Below are 17209 nucleotides of genomic sequence, written 5' to 3'. Positions count from 1 at the left end.
CGCCTTAGGCATGGAAGCTGGCTGGGTGAATTTGGGCCAGTCCCTCTCTCTCAACCCAAGAGCCAATCAGGTGTGGTATGAGAGTTCTAGTCCCACCTTAGGCATGGAAGCTGGCTGGGTGAATTTGGGCCAGTCCCTCTCTCTCAACCCAAGAGCCAATCAGGTGTGGTATGAGAGTTCTAGTCCCACCTTAGGCATGGAAGCTGGCTGGGTGAATTTGGGCCAGTCCCTCTCTCTCAACCCAAGAGCCAATCAGGTGTGGTATGAGAGTTCTAGTCCCACCTTAGGCATGGAAGCTGGCTGGGTGAATTTGGGCCAGTCCCTCTCTCTCAACCCAAGAGCCAATCAGGTGTGGTATGAGAGTTCTAGTCCCACCTTAGGCATGGAAGCTGGCTGGGTGAATTTGGGCCAGTCCCTCTCTCTCAACCCAAGAGCCAATCAGGTGTGGTATGAGAGTTCTAGTCCCACCTTAGGCATGGAAGCTGGCTGGGTGAATTTGGGCCAGTCCCTCTCTCTCAACCCAAGAGCCAATCAGGTGTGGTATGAGAGTTCTAGTCCCACCTTAGGCATGGAAGCTGGCTGGGTGACCTTGGGCCAGTCCCCCTCTCTCAGTCCAAGAGCCAATCAGGTGTTGTATGAGAGTTCTAGTCCCGCCTTAGGCATGAAAGCTGGCTGGGTGAATTTGGGCCAGTCCCTCTCTCTCAACCCAAGAGCCAATCAGGTGTGCTATGAGAGTTCTAGTCCCGCCTTAGGCATGAAAGCTGGCTGGGTGTATTGGGGAATTTCATTCTTTCTGAAGCTGTAACCAACAGGATCACACTTTTGGGACAAGGAGTAGCTCTGCACATTCTCTTGTTTCTCCAAGACAGGCAACATATTCTTTGGTTAGATGCCCTGGTATCTATTACAAATATGTCCTTAACTATTCCAGAATGTTGTTAGTCCTGGGCAAACAGAGGTAGATTTGAAAGATGGAAGCAATGAGATTCATTTTCCCAAGGCAAAGTATGAGTCCAACCTTTTATTTAGTTAGTATTTAACTAACTAAATCTAAATTAGATTTAGAATCAAAATCTCAAAATTATAATGTGTGAAAAATTAGAAGAAAAGATAAACAGGGAAGCAATATTCAGCTGAATCTCTCTGATGAGCTCCATGCTTTGGATAGCCTTCAAACTGAATAAAGCTAAGCCATGAATTGGAGACCAAGTCCTTCCTCTTTGTCTCCTTCTGGAAATAAATTCGTTTTCTGATTTATGTATGTATGTATGCATGTCTGTGTGCCAGCTCAGCCCCTGCCTCCTTTCAGGTGTGTGGAAAGCTGTCCTCCTGGAGTAAGGAAGGTGGTGCAGGAAGGGCAGCCCATCTGCTGCTATGACTGTCTTCCTTGTGCAGAAGGAACCATCTCCACTCAGGAAGGTGGGTGACTCCAGAGAAAGGGGTAATCTTCAGGAAAGTATCTTTACCTAGACCTTTTCCAAGCAAGGGCTTTCTTTCTATTCTTTCTTGCTCATTGTGAGTAAAAAAAAATGAACTTGGGGTTAAACTGGGGTAGAAGTTTAAAAGATCCTGGGTATTACTGGGTAATGAGGGTTTAGCATTACCAGGGAGATGGCGACTCTTGCGCTTCACCTTTTACAACTCAGATTTCATATTTCAATGTACTATTCACCCCATTTCTCTGAACAGGGAGAATTTCCAGGTTTCCAGGGCATAATGATTTCAGGAAGAGGTTTGGAAAACAGATCTTCTTGCAATATTCCAAGTCTGGATGGAACCACTCCTACGGGCAGCCAAAGTTCATGGCTGACCCAATGACCTAAGTAGCCCTTCCAACTCCTGGATTCAATCTCAAGTGGTGGTGGGAGGGGAGGGAGAGAAGTCATGAGTCAGGCAGAGACACACTTACTTTTTGCCCTGGCTGGAAGATGGGCACTGACTATTCAGAACAGGAATTAATGGAGATGTCCTCAACTCACCCTGACCTTCTCTTAAGGTTACTGCCACCTAACATTTCTTGGTCCATGCATAAAGTAGTGTTCTCCAGCTTTTGCTGACATAAGCTATCCTAAGTGGTCCTTCACCTTCATTCCATTTCATTGTAGGGTGCATTTCTTTGCTTAAGTTCAGCAATGAAATGGTGAAATGGTGGAGCCTTCCTCCCTCCCTCCCCAATCAGGACCAACTAAGTTCATATTTTGGTGTGACTCGACTGTTCACACCCACACTAAAAATCTCTCTTGATACTGGATTGCATAATGATATTCTCTCACAGAAACCTGGGGCCAAATTCTCCTGTCTCACTCCATTGTTCATCTTCAGAGTTTGGAGTCCATCTGTGACTTCTCCCTTTGCATATTGGCCTGTTGACTCATTCATTCTTCAGAGAGGTGATGTCTCTCTTCCTTACAATTATCCAAATCATAGTGATTTACTAGTTGTCTTGGTGCTCAAACTCTAGGGACTTTTCTGCAAACTTTAGAAAATTTGACCGCAAGATGTCAATGACATGTTTTCACCTCAATACCACACTAAAGCCTTGTTGGCTGATCTCAAGGCACTGGAAAGTTGTGGGTGCATAAATGTTTCTGGAGAAAGAAAGAGCAAGGTAGGCAGCAGCTCCATTTACTCCTCTCCCCTTGAGATGTGAAGCCTTGGCTGGACCCTGTCTGGATTAGGAAAGACTCTGAAGCTTCTGCCTTGGAAGAGGGCTGAGGATTTTCCTACATCTCCTTGGTCTTTACTCAAAGCAAGAACAGGGCTGGGGTCTCCTTCGGGAGCACAAGTCACGTTGCTGCTTGTGCTGCTTCTGTGGCCCCAAGGAGTCTGTATGAAGCTCAAGGCCAAATGCCTCCTGACTGACCTTCACAATGTAGGAAGCTCAATTAGGAACAGAAGTCATGTTGCTGCTTTTGCTCCTTCATTTGCTGCTTCTGTGGCCCCAGGTAGTCTGCGGGACAACCAAAGCCAAATGCCTCCTGACTCTGAAGAGGGATGGGGTGAACCCAGAGAATCATTACAGACCAGGAGAGCTTTTCATTGGTGGCATCATCTCTGCAACCAGGGCTAAGTTTCAACCACTAAACTTTAACACAGCTCCTTCCAGTGAATTATTAAGGTAAGAAACCTACAGCACCTGCATGAGTATTACAGCCACTGTCCAATCTTATGAGACATTGTCCCCTTGAGTTCCTACTTTTGCTATCTCTCCTCAAACTTTCCTTGACCTCCTCTGAGTAGAACTAGACTGTGGAGAGAGAAGAGAGGGTGCTCCCTTCTACCGCTTCCTTGCCCCATAATGGGTTGGATGTGGACACAAAAATGCAGGACTGCTGTATTTTTTCCCCTGCATTGAAAATGAGATAACCTCCACATTCTTTTTTCTGGACCCTTATTCACTGATAATATGAAGGAATTGCAGACAGGAATTTATTTAGTCACTGAATTTCCAAATGCGTATGATTGCCATTTGACATGATGCAAGTGATGATTTCAATGGAGGTTAAGTCTCCACCCAAGATCTTTAAAATCTAAACTTGTCCAGAAATTTAGACTGTATTGGTACGTGTCTGAGTGAGGAGATGGTGGTCGAAATGCCTTTCCAACTGTAGGATTTAATGATTTTCTATTTTATATAGAGGCATAGGTCAAACTTCAAACTATTAAGTATTGCAGAATGTAAAAAAAATCTTTGAAATTGATCTAATAACTTTTATTAATGTATTTTATGTTTTTATGTTTTTATTTTTTTAAGTTAATATTTTTAGAAATATTGTAATCCATGCAGAGGAACTCTTCTGCATGGGTAGATTAGAAGTACTGTTGTTAAAAAAAAAAGTTAAATAAAATGTTCTTTTCATGTATTTTTCTAGGATAGCAACGCCAGAATACTGGAAAATCCTGTCCTTCCTTTTTGCCATCCAGCACATCAACCAGGATTCCCGCCTCTTACCAAACCTCACCCTGGGTTACAATATTTATGAAAACTACTTCAGTGCAGGAAAGACTTCGGATGCTCTGCTGGACCTGCTTTCGGATGGGGAGGCCAACGTTCCCAACTACAGCTGTGGAAGGCAGAGAAACACAGTGGCCGTTCTCGAAGGGGCCGAGACTGACATCTCCATCCAGATTTCGACCATATCAGGCATCTACAAAGTCCCACAGGTGTGTCTTTGTTGGGAAGAGTATTTTTAGTCATGCAACTTTCAGTCAGAGGTCTTGTATGGCAAGTGAAGAAGCGAGTGATATTGTGTACATGGTAGGCATTAAGGATGAAGGTTCAGGTTAGGCAAAGGGAGGGAAGGACCAGGGGAGAAATATTCCCTCCCACCATGGTCGCAGTCCAGATTGGGGGAGCTTCCATTTTCAAGAATTTGAAAAATTCTCTACCAAAGAAGCAAAAAGAAGGGAAACACTTCATAATGCAATGGGTGAGTAGATAAGCCTTCTTAGTTAGGAATGTAATTATTGCTTCATTAAGGCCGGAATTCTTATCTTCAATTTTGGATGCTATGGGCATCACATCAAACACATCTTTCATTGCTTTTCAGATTAGTTACAGTTTTGTTTCCCAGACTCTGAGCGATAAAACTCAGTCTCCTTTCTTCTACCCGATGCTCCCTGCTGAAGGAGTCCAGTACCCAGGGATGGTCAAGCTGCTCCTCCATTTCAGGTGGACCTTGGTTGGGCTGATTGCTCCAGACACTGACAAGGGGGAGAGGTTCATAAGGATGTTGACTTCCATGCTGATTAGGAACAGCATTTGTCCAGTATTCTCACAAATATTTTCCAACTCTGTCTATCACTTGTTGATAAGCGATGGCCCATACCGCAATTGGAGACAAGTGAATGTCTTTCTTTATGGTCCTGGAACTTATTCATTCAATATGGGACTAATCATTATACAACGAGTATTTCAAACTTTCAAGGAGCCAGTGACAGGAAAAGTCCTGATCACAACGATCCGATGGGACTTCACCATTTTTTTGAAAGTTGGTACCTTTCCCATTCAATTCATCCATAGCATTTTTTCCTTTCTGATGAAGAGAAACCACAAGGCTAAGCACGGTGACATGATCTATTTTTACCCTGTCATGCAATACATTTCACAGACATCCTTTCTGTGCTCCTACACCAAGGATGCCTTTTCCGTCAAAGTCTGGAGACGGTGCAGAGAGAGAGAGGAACAGGAGGCTCTGCCAGAGGAGCTGATTGATCAGATCCTGTCTCTGGACAACTACTTCACTCACAACACCATCTGGGCTGTGGCCCGGGCCTTCCATGCAGCCTATTTGTCAAGATCAAGGAAGACAAGGATCAAAGGTGGGAAGGACTTGGAGACTCCAAGGCTGAAGGCTTGGCAGGTAATTCTTTTCTGTTGCATGTCTCTCTCCTGCATCTGAGAATCAGTTTTACGCATGTAAGAACTAGGCTTATATTCTAAAAAAATAATAATAATCAATGTCAAAAATGAAATTGAATTTCAACTTTCCTCTCCATTTTGCATTCCCTTCATATTTTTCTTTCTTTTGTTGTAGATTCTCTTTTAAAATTTCATTTTGAAGAAAATATTTGGATGTCTTCACTGTTTAGCCATTTTTTCTTTCGTTCAATCAAATATCATTTTCTTACATACCGATAATGGTTTTGTGGCTCATCTATTCTTTTGCTTGCATGTCTCTTCTTTGACATTTTCTCTGTAAGCAGGAGCCCCTCCGTCACTCATCCAATTCTGTCCCCGTCATTCTCGTGATCTGTGGGGTGTATTAGACAGTGTCACCCCTCACCTGCTGGGTTGCCCCTCTGCTCATGAGCTGCCTTTGCTCAGGCACAATTTCCATTTCTTTGTTAAAAAAGAAACCTGTTATTCCTCTGACACTCTTTTAAACGTTCAGTAGGATTGGAGACCCTGAATGGAGAAGGGTCACAGCAAAGGGCAGGACTGGCCAACTTTTTCTGGGCTGAAAATGTATGGAGGCTACTGAGGTTTGGGTTCTTCTCCTGGCCAAGTGACCCATCCGTCAGCTTCAGGCAGAGTTCCCCTCACAGAACATGCCAGTAGAGCAAAGACAAGGTGAGCCAAGGTTTTTCTCTCAGAGAGCTTCCCATTGACCTGTAGACCTCTAAAGAGATGGGGCAGCACTGGGTCTCTGTGAGGAGCTTTGGGTTTCATCTTGACATCAGTGGGCAGAATTCCCCCAGTGCGGTTGTGCTCAACGTCATTTCTCTTTGGGTTCTTAAGTTTTGACCTGCACCTTTTCTCTGTAGCACTACATCCTCCATTTTTTTTCTCCCAGAACATACGTTCAGGTAAAATGGGCTAACTCAGAGTAAACAATTGGCTTGGACTCTGCTGAGGGGGAGCTACTAACTCCTGAACTGCTACACCACCTTGGCAAAGAGTTGAAAGGAACCTGGTAGCACATTCAGCAGGTGGATTTCTGCATGTTAAGGTCTGATCTCAGAAGTTGCTTCATCCACTCAGTAAAATGTGTTTTTTTCCCCCTACATACACTATGTGTGTGTCTGAATCTGTATTCTTGCTTGGATGTTTATCAGTTGAGAGAGATTTTGCACCTGCCATGGTCATTTCTCTCCCCCCCCCCCCACTTTCCACTATCTTCAACTCTCAGGTCCTGAAGCATATTTTAGTGACTTATTTTATATTAAGTGACTTGCATCTCTTTCTGGAAAGATTCTTTCATTCTGAGAGAAGTTTTATCCTATCACACTTTCTTCTAGCTATGGAAAAGGCAAGACAAGCTGAGAGAAACAAGGGTTTGCATGCCCTCCTGAGCGAAAGAGGAGATTTCATAATCTTCTCTTTTTTAGGACTCCCCCATAAGAAAGCCATCGGGCCACTTGGCACCTCTCTCTTTCCCTGCAATTGTGCGCTTCCCTTCAGAAGTACTTCATATAAAGGAATATCACCTAGAAAAAAGATTATGGTTCAGAAATTACAAATTAGATGCAATCAGGTAAATTCTCCAATAGCTTCTTGCCTTGTTCAACAAGGGATCTCACTTGAACAGTTTTTGAGAAGTGTTTTTGTGGTAGTTATTAAGAACTCCAAGAACACCAATTCAGAAAATAATTTTCTAAGGTATTACATGGTTTTGTCCGTTGAAGAAGAAGACTGAAACCAAAATAATAATAAATAACCCATCACTACTATTTATTCATTAATATTGCAGGTAATTATATTTTGTTGTTTATTCATTTAGTAGCTTCGGACTCTTCGTGACTTCATGGACCAGCCCATGCCAGAGCTTCCTGTCGGTTGTCAACACCCCCAGCTCCCCCAGGGACGAGTCCGTCACCTCTAGAATATCATCCATCCACCTTGCCCTTGGTCGGCCCCTCTTCCTTTTGCCCTCCACTCTCCCTAGCATCAACATCTTCTCCAGGCTGTCCTGTCTTCTCATAGAGGGCAAATAATAACACAAGTGGAAGGTTGGGGAAGTTTATCACAAAGACTATTTGAGGCTGGTGTATCAGGCAATCCGGTAGAGATCAGTTAATCCTCTACAAGAATTTATCCCATTATTCAATTCAAGGAGAGAAAGGCAAGGAATTCAGAGGACATGGAAAATTCAGAGAAGGCAGAAAGAAGAAAATAGAGACTCTTGGTGCAAGATGGCACAGCAGAATGTTGAAGGCTTCCTGGCCTAGCAACAAAGAAAATAAATCTAGGCGATGTAGCCTTCACCCACAAGACATACCCAGACTCACACATCTCCTAAGAGGGAGAGTATTATAACACAGGCAAAGTGTAAATGAAATGGAGAGAAGGTTTTTGGACTGGAGATGGAGAGAGAGAGGCCAAGAGGAAGGAAAAGAAGTGCCGGTCCTTTGCAGTGCTCCTCACAATTCTGGCCCTCAAGAGTCAGAGTCAGATCCTCCAGAGCTTGGAGGAGAGGGAAGACAGAGCATGTCCATCTTTAGCTTCTTCTTGGTGCTCTTTGCCTGGGTCTTCTCAGCTGGTTGCTTGGCTTTGTAAACCCCAGTTCCTCACCATCTGGGAATTCACACTAGTTTATGGGGTGGGTGTTCATATACTGACATCTTCATTTGTATACTGTATATAGAGAGAAATCTTCATTTCACCTCCAGCACAAGGAAAGGGGTCTTACCATAGAAAGTTGGATATCCTGTCTAAAAATACCCATTTTCTCTTCCATTCCAGCTTCATTCCTTCCTTCAACATTCTCAGTTTTACAATAATTCCATAGAAGGGGTCTGTTTGGATGAGAAGGGAGACCTGGCATCAGACCTGGACCTTGTGAATTGGGTGATTTTCTCCAATCTGTCTGTTAGAAAAGTGAGGTTTGGGAGTCTAGAAAGACAAGGATCCCAGGATTTCACGTTCACGATCAACCGAAATGGGGCTGCAGAGATGGAAGGGCTGAACAAGGTGGGAAAAAGATTATTTCACTCTCTCTGAAGCTCCTACCAACAGGATGGCAGTCTTTGGGCAGGGAGTGGTTTTGAATGTCATTGAAGTTCTCTAAGTGAGCCAGTTTCATTTCTTGGTTAGATATCAAGGAATCTATGAGAAATATAACTTTAAATATTTTAGTAAACTATTTATTTGTCCTCTGCAAATGTAGGTAGATTTGAGTCATAGGGCAAAGGGATTCCTTTTGCCAAAGCAAACTATCCATCTAAATCTCATCTTGAGTAATTTAGTATATAAATTTAGATCCTAAGTCTAAAAATTGTAGTGTGTGAAAAATTAGAAAAGAAGATAACATGGAAGCAACATGAAGTTGAATCGGTTTGATGAGCTGCAATGTGTTTATAGGCTTTAAACTGAGTAAACCTCAGTCTTGAATTGCACATCACTCAGCCCTTCCCCCTTTGCCTCTTTTCTGGAAGTAAATTCTTTTTCTGGATGTCCTTCCTCTCTCTGCTCAGCCTCTGCCTCCTTCCAGGTGTGTGGAAAGCTGTCGTCCCGGATTCAGGAAGGTGGCTCAGGAAGGGAAGCCCATCTGCTGCTACGACTGTCTTCCTTGTGCAGAAGGAACCATCTCCACCCAGGAAGGTGGGTGACAGCAGTTGAAAGCGGCACGCTTTTGGGAAGTCCACATGGGCGTTTTTGTTAGCGACAACAAGCTTGCTTATTAAAAATTAATGTCTTTGTAATATGTATAATTAATTTCTTCTAAGTGAATTATAAGAAGTCATCTTAGTGGCTAAACTGGGATAGGACATTAAAAGATACAGGACAAAGGAGGGTTGAGCATTATGAGGGAGATGCCATCTCTTGCTCTTCATCTTGCACACGTATTTTTCACGTTTCAGTTTGCTATTTACTTCTTTTCTTTGAACAGTGATGATTACCAGGGCATAAGGACACTTGTTGGGTTTTCTTGCAGTTGTCCAAGTCTGGATGGAACCATTTCTATGGATAGCCAGAGGTCACGGTTTCAGATTTCCTGAGAAGCCAAGAGGCAGGAAACTGTCTTGGATGATTTTAGAGCTCAGTGACTTCTCCTTGTGCCTCCTCCATTCTCCACTCCTCCTTGCTATATTCACAATCCAGATTAGAGCACTTCCCCATTTTGGTCTCTATACTGAACAGGGATGGAGGCATGATGAACTAAATCGACCTTTCAACTCCTGGATTAACTCCTGAATGGAGGAGAGGAGCGGGAAATCATGAGTCAGGGTTGAGTCAAACTTCCTTCTTGCCCTCAGGGGAAGATGGCCTCCTTGCTGCTTATACAAAACACAGGAATGCATTTTGATGTCCTCAACCTATATCTATATCCAACTAATTATGAAGGCTAACTCCACCTAACTTTTCTTGCTCCATGGAAAAAGTAGTGTTTTTCCACTTCTGCTGACAGAAGCTGTACTAAGTGGCCCTTTGCCTGCAGTTCTTTCCATTTTAGGAAGTGTTTCATTGGTCCCCTGAAGCACCGATGAAAGGCTGGACTTTTAATTTCAAGAGTTCAGCTGTGGAATGGTAAAATGGTCTCCCTCCCTCCCTCCCTCCCTCCCTCCATCACAAATCATGATAGACTAAATTCATAACTCCTCCCTTCCTCTATACAAGTTCATTGATGAAATGGTGACATTGAAAAAAGAAAAGTAAAATTAAGAACTTCCTGCTGGAGGGAAATGAAGAAGTGTACTGACTTCTTCCATCCAAAATCATTCACAGCAGCACCAATTTCACCTAACTGATGTGTTTGATTAAAATATCTGCTTAACTGGATTACTTAATTACTCTTTCTCTTTTTCAGATGCAGAAAAATGCACCAAATGTCCAGAAGATCAACATCCAAACACCAATCGTGTTCACTGTATTCCCAAGATTAAAAACTACCTTTCTTATAAAGAAAATCTGGGAATCATCCTGACTTCCATTGCCTTGTTTCTGTCTTTAACCACATGCTTTGTCTTGGGAATCTTCATTAAATTCCTGGAAACACCAATTGTCAAAGCCAACAACTGTGACCTCTCTTATGTCCTCCTTGTCTCCCTCCTGCTTTCCTTCTTAACCTCCTTCCTGTTCATTGGCAGTCCAACGAAAGCAACCTGCCTTCTTCGACAAACAGTCTTCAGCATCATCTTCTCAGCTGCCATCTCTTCAGTCTTGGCCAAAACAATCACAGTGCTGTTAGCCTTCTTGGCTACAAAACCAGGGAATAAAGTGCAGAGATGGCTGGGGAAGAACCTAGCCAACTCCATCATTCTTTCTTGCTCTGGTGTCCAAGTTGTCATCTGCAGCATCTGGTTGGGCACTTCTCCCCCATTCCCTGAGTCTGACATGCACTCCCAACCTAGAGAGATCATCCTACAATGCAACGAAGGCTCTGTCACCATGTTTTATGTTGCTCTCAGCTACATGGGCTTCCTGGCTGCCACCTGCTTCATGGTGGCATTCTTGGCCAGGAATCTGCCTGGGGCCTTCAATGAAGCCAAGCTGATCAGCTTCAGCATGCTGGTCTTCTGCAGCGTCTGGGTCTCCTTTGTGCCAGCCTACATGAGCACCAAAGGGAAGTACAGATCTTCTCCATCTTGGCCTCCAGTGCTGGCCTGCTGGGCTGCATCTTCATCCCCAAGTGCTACATAATCCTGCTAAGGCCAGATCTCAATACAAAAGAACATGTGATGTCAAAATAAAACAGTAGTGAATTTTTAGTAGGTGGTTCCAAAAAATGCCAGTTACTAATTCCAACAAACAGCAAACTCTTTAACGTTCTTTATTTAAAAAGAAAAATGCACAGTCCTTAAAAAAAAAAAAAAAAACGAATTTCAACTCTACCATTTTTTTGTTTTTTTCACTTTTTCACTATTTTATTATAAGACATAACTAATACGCTATATAATTTTATACAATATTTACTAGAGATTATTAAGGTTCTGTTTAGATAAACCTTTAAAGATAGATAGAGAAAAAGAAGAGATTTATAAAGGTTTAACTATCATTTGGAATGTAATGTTAATAAGCATAAGGTTGTTGTACATCCAAAGCTAAATATATCATTAACAAACAACTGCAAATTACATCAAAATATCTGTTATACAATAAAGTTCTCTATCTTAAACTGCATATTTAATCCTAAAGACTCCACTATATTGTTACTTATTATAGTTTGCACATGTTAAAGAAAAAGATAAAATAGACAAAGCAAATAAACAACAAGAAAAACAAGTAAAAAAGAAATAGAAAAAAGAAGAAGAAAAGAAAGGTTATTTGGTTTCTAACTTCCCCCTTTTTGAGCCACTACTAATTTGCAGTGTTTAGAAACATCTGGGCCCCCTTTGAAGCCAAACCGTAAGCGATTATATTTGCTGTGTTGCATGGTGAGCTGTATGTAAGGAACCATTCTCACTTAAAGTTGGTTAAACTTCTGTTATGAATATATTCTTTTAATTTTGCTGCATTTTCCCTAAGTTTAAGTTCCCAATCAAATATTGTCAGAATTGTATCTTTCTTCCAGTTTTGGGCAAAATTCATTCTTGGTGCTGTGAGCTTGTATCTCAGTAAGTTAATGATATTTCTTGTCAATGTTGTATGGGATTATACTTAATATGAAAAACTGGTTTCATTTCAAATTTAATTTCCAAAATTTTCTGCATTATGTTACGTATGTCTTTCCAATACTTTTGAGGGTTTTCACCTGTCCACCGCATGAGATCAAATGTTCCTTCTGTATCATCGCATTTCCAACATTTATTAGTGTATGATTTTCCACCTTAGATATTATTGGATCTTCAGAACTTCAAACATTCAGATCTTCAAATGTTCTTCAGTTAGAAAAGCCACCCAGTGAGTTTACCTTTCCTTTTGAACAAAACAAACATTAAATTTAAGAATTTAAAGAATTGGAAATAAACAGGAAAAAGCTAAATAAGATTTCGATCTAAGAAAGTTAGAAACAAATTAAGGGTCCAGACAACTTAGGAACACTTAGACTTTTACTATAAGATTTGGAAATATTTAATAAAATAAATAGTATTTCATGGGAAGCAGAATGTTTTGTCTATCTTAAAAGGTAAAGGTAAAGGTTTCCCTTGACGTAAAGTCCAGTCGTGTCCGACTCTAGGGGGCGGTGCTCATCTCCGTTTCAAAGCCTTGGAGCCGGCGTTGTCCATAGGACACTTCCGGGTCATGTGGCCAGTATGACTCACGGAACGCCGTTACCTTCCCGCCGAAGCGGTACCAATTAATCTACTCACATTTGCATGTTTTCGAACTGCTTGGTGTGCAGAAGCTGGGACGAGCAACGGGAGCTCACCCCGCCGCGCGGTTTCGAACCGCCGACCTTCCGATCGACAGCTCAGCGGTTTAACCCGCAGCGCCACCGCGTCCCATCCCTTTGTCTATCTTAGGTCAAAACAAATCAAATCAAACCTTTATCATGGTCTTTGGGCCCAATAATTAGATTAGATTAATGTATTTTATTGTAATTAGTAATAATTGCAAAAAGTAAATAAGCAACAATAATCACAAATATTAATATTGATTAATATTGATTATTATTAATAATAATAAAAAGAGACATACAATGCAATAAAATTACATACAATACATTAGTGTAGCAACTCTAGTTCAAACAGTAGTGGCAATCACCAAAATGTGTGCTAAATTTCAACCTTAGGTATGATAGATACAACAAAAGGTAGCAGAATATCAGGCAACCTGGAAAAATCTTTCAGGAACCTGGTCAGATAGAAGCAGTGACAGATAGACATTCTGCTCTCTAGCGGGGTAGTTCTTTAAAATGGGATAAATATGTATCTTCCAAGATTCCCCATAGAGAGAGCAACAAAGGCACATCTGGCTTAGGGGTTCCTCAGAGCCCTCTCAACATGGGCAGAAGCACTGCTGAAAAGGGGTATTTTTATACAACAGAAGGTAGTGCATCCAGCCTGACAAAGTGAAAGCCCAACAACATTTCAGAATTGATGAGAGATAAGATGGTGGCACATGCCAATCTGAGAAGATTCCACAAACTTTAGGGTTGGATATTTGGCTTAAACTGGTTTGAAAATCAACATCCCAGATACATTGTTTGAGATGACTTCTGGATGGACAGACTTTCCAAAGAGGGTCCTAAGGACTAGGGTTCCTATTAGCTTTTGTTAGCTGGGTTGATTTTAAATGGTGTAAAGTTCTGACACAGTTGACTCAATAAAATTCTGACTCATGCATCCAGATGAAATGCAGATTTCAGATTTATTGATGATGTGTAAGGATGTTAAGCAAAAAGCCATGACTAAAAAAAATCTCACATACCTGAAGACACATAGGCACATCAAAACCTCCTCCACACTCCCACCCTTTTCCCTTAACAGTCCAGCATTCCACTCCTGGTTGGCAGACTGGTACAACCTTGGATTTCTTTTCACTCTCAACAACTCCCCCCCCCCCCACCTCCCAATCCAGAGCTTGAGATTTTTTGCTTCAATGGCAGAGAACACAGTCAACAGATCTGACAACTCTTTGATTGTGGTTTCTGACATACTGCAATCCTGAAAAAGAAAGATATCTTATATGATTAATACAGAGAAATTATCAAGCAGAACAATTAAGGTTTAGATTTGCTAGATTACTTTGCATGAAACTTGTTTACAAGATCTGGAGCCCTCACATGACAGCTATCCACCCACTCATGGTCCCGAAAATGTTTCCACTGTATTAGATATTGAAGTTTGCCCAGATGTTTTCTGGAGTCTAAAATTTCTTTCACTTTGAAATTCTGTTCTCCACTTAGCATGAGGGGAGCTGGTGCTGGGGTTTCAGGATGCCATTGAGGAGCTTCATGCAGACATTTCAGAAGGCTTCAATGAAAGGCAGGATGGATCCTTTTCAGATTTTTTAGGAGTTTTAGCCTCACAGTTACTGGGTTGATGATTTGTTCAATTTCAAAGGGTCCCACAAACTTTGGGCCTAGTCTTTTAGACTGCTGCAATGATCTTAAAAATTTTATAGACAAATATACTTTCTCTCCCACCTTAAATTTCCATTCAGGAGACCTTTTGTTGTCAGCATATTTTCTGTAACTTTCCTTGGCCTTTTCAAGGGTTGTTTGAATTACTGGCCATGGGGCACATATCTGTTTCATCCACTCACTAGCAGCATGGGATACAGATGGTTGCTGTGGTAGTTTGGGGATGGGTACAAAGTCTTGTCCATATACTACTTGGAAAGGAGACAGTCCTGTACTTTGGTGAATAGAATTATTATAAGCAACTTCAGCAAAGGGCAATAAATCCACCCAGTTATCTTGGTAACTTATGTAACATCTTAAGAATTTCTCTGAAGTAGAGTTCAATTGTTCACAAGCTCTGGCCAAATCCGGATAATGCAAAGATGATAAGGTTTGACCCCGCTTCTCTTATAAATGATCTCCAAAATTGGAATCTATACTGGGGGCCCCGATCACTCACAATCCAACTGGGTATGCCATGTAGGCAGTACACATGCTGAATAAAGAGCTTTGCTAGCTGTTTTGTAGTTGGCATATCTGCACATGGGATAAAATGTGCTTGCTTAGAGAACAGATCAGTTACTACCCAAATCACAGTTTTCTTTCTGCTTTCTGGCAACTCCCCTATACAGTCCATTGCAATCTCTTTCCAGGGTGCGGTGTGATTAGCCACTGGCTGCAGCAACCCTTGTGGCTTTCCTCCTTTCTTTTTAGAGACTGCACAAACTGGGCAGCTGGCCACATAGTCCTTTGCATCTTGTCTCATGTTAGGGCGCCAAAATTGTTTGCAAATTAAATGCAAAGTCTTTACCAGTCCAAAATGCCCAGCTGACTTGGCATCATGGCTGCGTAACAATATCTCCCTTTGAAAGGTTGCAGGTACATAAATCTTATTTTCCAACCACCAGAGTTCCTCTTTTTCTGTAAGGGAATCTTTATTAGTCTGCAGCCAGTGATCATTCTGAAGTTCCTTAATTAGGTTCTGTTTCATGTCACCAGACACTTTTGGTTTCGTTGTTGTCTCCTTTGCCTGTCTCCTTGTAATTACCAAGCCCAGTTGTTGCTTAGGAAATACAGTATCTACTACCTCTTCCTTTTGGCTATTATGTTGGGGAAGGTGCAACAGTGAATCTTCTAAACACCCCCCCCCCCCCAGGGAGATGCTTCAAAGTGAATCAAATTGAATCTGCTGAAAAACTCTGCCCACTGTATTTGCTTGGCAGTTAGTCGCCGCCTTGTTTTTAAAGCTTCCAAATTCTTATCATCAGTCCACAATTCAAAAGATTGTGCAGCCCCCTCCAATAGGTGTCTCCAAGTTAACAGAGCCCAGCACACAGCAAATGCTTCCTTTCCCCAAACATGCCACCTGTGTTCTGTTTCACTAAACTTTTTTGACAAACAGGCACATGGCTGCAACTCCCCCTTTACATTTTTCTGAGACAACACTGCTCCAATTGCAACATCTGATGCATCAGCCTGAATGATAAAGGGTTTAGTGGGATTGGAATGACACAGGATTGGTTCAGCAGTGAACAACTGCTTTAAATTGTCAAATGCTGCCTGGCATTCAGAAGTCCACTTTAGCAACACCCCAGGGCTTTTAGTCCTTTTTGCTTCTCCAATCCCTTTTGTCTTTAATAATTCAGTCAATGGTAATGCAATTTGCGCAAATAGAAGGATGAACTGGCGGAAGAAATTTGTGAACCCTAGGAAACTTTGTAATTGTCTCCTAGTTTTAGGGGCCGCCCATTCTAACACATGTGTGACTTTAGTGAGATCCATCTCAATGACCTTTTCAGACACCCTATACCCCAAATAATCTAGTTAGTTCTTATGGAATTCACACTTAGACAGTTTAGCATACAACTTAGCATCCCTCTATTTTTTTAGCACCTTGCGCACCATTTGGATGTGCTCTTGTTCACTTTTTGTATAGATTAAAATGTCATCGAGATACACCACACAACCTTTTTACAAATGTTCATGTAACACCTCATTTATCAACTGCATGAATCCTTCAGGACCCCCTTCAACCCAAACGGGAGAACTTGGTACTCATAGCTCCACAATGGGCAATTAAAAGCAGTCTTCCACTCATCCCCTTCTTGAATTTGCACTCTGAAATATGGTCCAACTTTGTGAAGATCTTCCCCTTTGACAAACGAGACAATAAATGCTTCATTAGGGGCAAAGGATACTGGTTTGAATTGCAAATGACATTCAGGCCTCTGTAATCGGTGCCTCTGGATCAGGAGGCCCTTTGAACAGTCACTCATACCCTTGTTATCTCTCATATAGACTATTGCAATGCACTCTACATGGAGCTACCCTTGAAAAGTACCCAGAAGCTTCAGCTGGTCCAGAACGCAGTTGTGCAAGCTGTTTTTGGTGCCCCTAGAAGGGCACATATAACACCGCTGCTGCGCGAGCTGCATTGGTTACCAGTTTGCTTCCGGGTCCAATTCAAGGTGTTGGTTATCACATATAAAGTGGTACATGTCATGGGACCAGGTTACCTGAGGGACTGCCTCTTCCCCATTACATCAACCCATCCCACACAATCATGCAGAGAGTGCATGCTGCGGACCCCTGTCTTTAAGACAGCTTCATTTGGTGGGGTCCAGGAAGCAGCTCTGCAGTAGCTCCCGCCTGTGGAACACGCTGCTCCCAGAGGTGAGATTGGCCCCATCGCTCCTGGCCTTTTGGAGGAGTCTGAAGACCTGGTCCTGCCACCTCACTTGAGGTGGAGAGGGGAATAGATC

At 42.2% G+C, this 17209-nt stretch overlaps 1 protein-coding gene across 1 annotated transcript in view; it reads left to right on the top strand.

The window, feature by feature from the left end:
* The first annotated feature begins 2830 nt into the window (after nt 1-2830).
* Nucleotides 2831-17209, top strand: part of LOC134492366 (vomeronasal type-2 receptor 26-like) — an 83979-nt gene continuing 69600 nt past the window's right edge. Inside the window, exons 1-3 of the mRNA XM_063296536.1 lie at nt 2831-2872; nt 3925-4164; nt 5139-5363. Of these exons, the coding sequence (XP_063152606.1) occupies nt 2831-2872; nt 3925-4164; nt 5139-5363 (507 nt within the window). The remainder of the gene's footprint in view (nt 2873-3924; nt 4165-5138; nt 5364-17209) is intronic.

The sequence above is a fragment of the Candoia aspera genome, chromosome 2, assembly GCF_035149785.1.
Source record: "Candoia aspera isolate rCanAsp1 chromosome 2, rCanAsp1.hap2, whole genome shotgun sequence".
NCBI classification, from domain to species: Eukaryota; Metazoa; Chordata; class Lepidosauria; order Squamata; family Boidae; genus Candoia; species Candoia aspera.
Note: the sequence above shows the minus strand (reverse complement) of the source record. Positions and strands in the feature narration are given on the sequence as shown.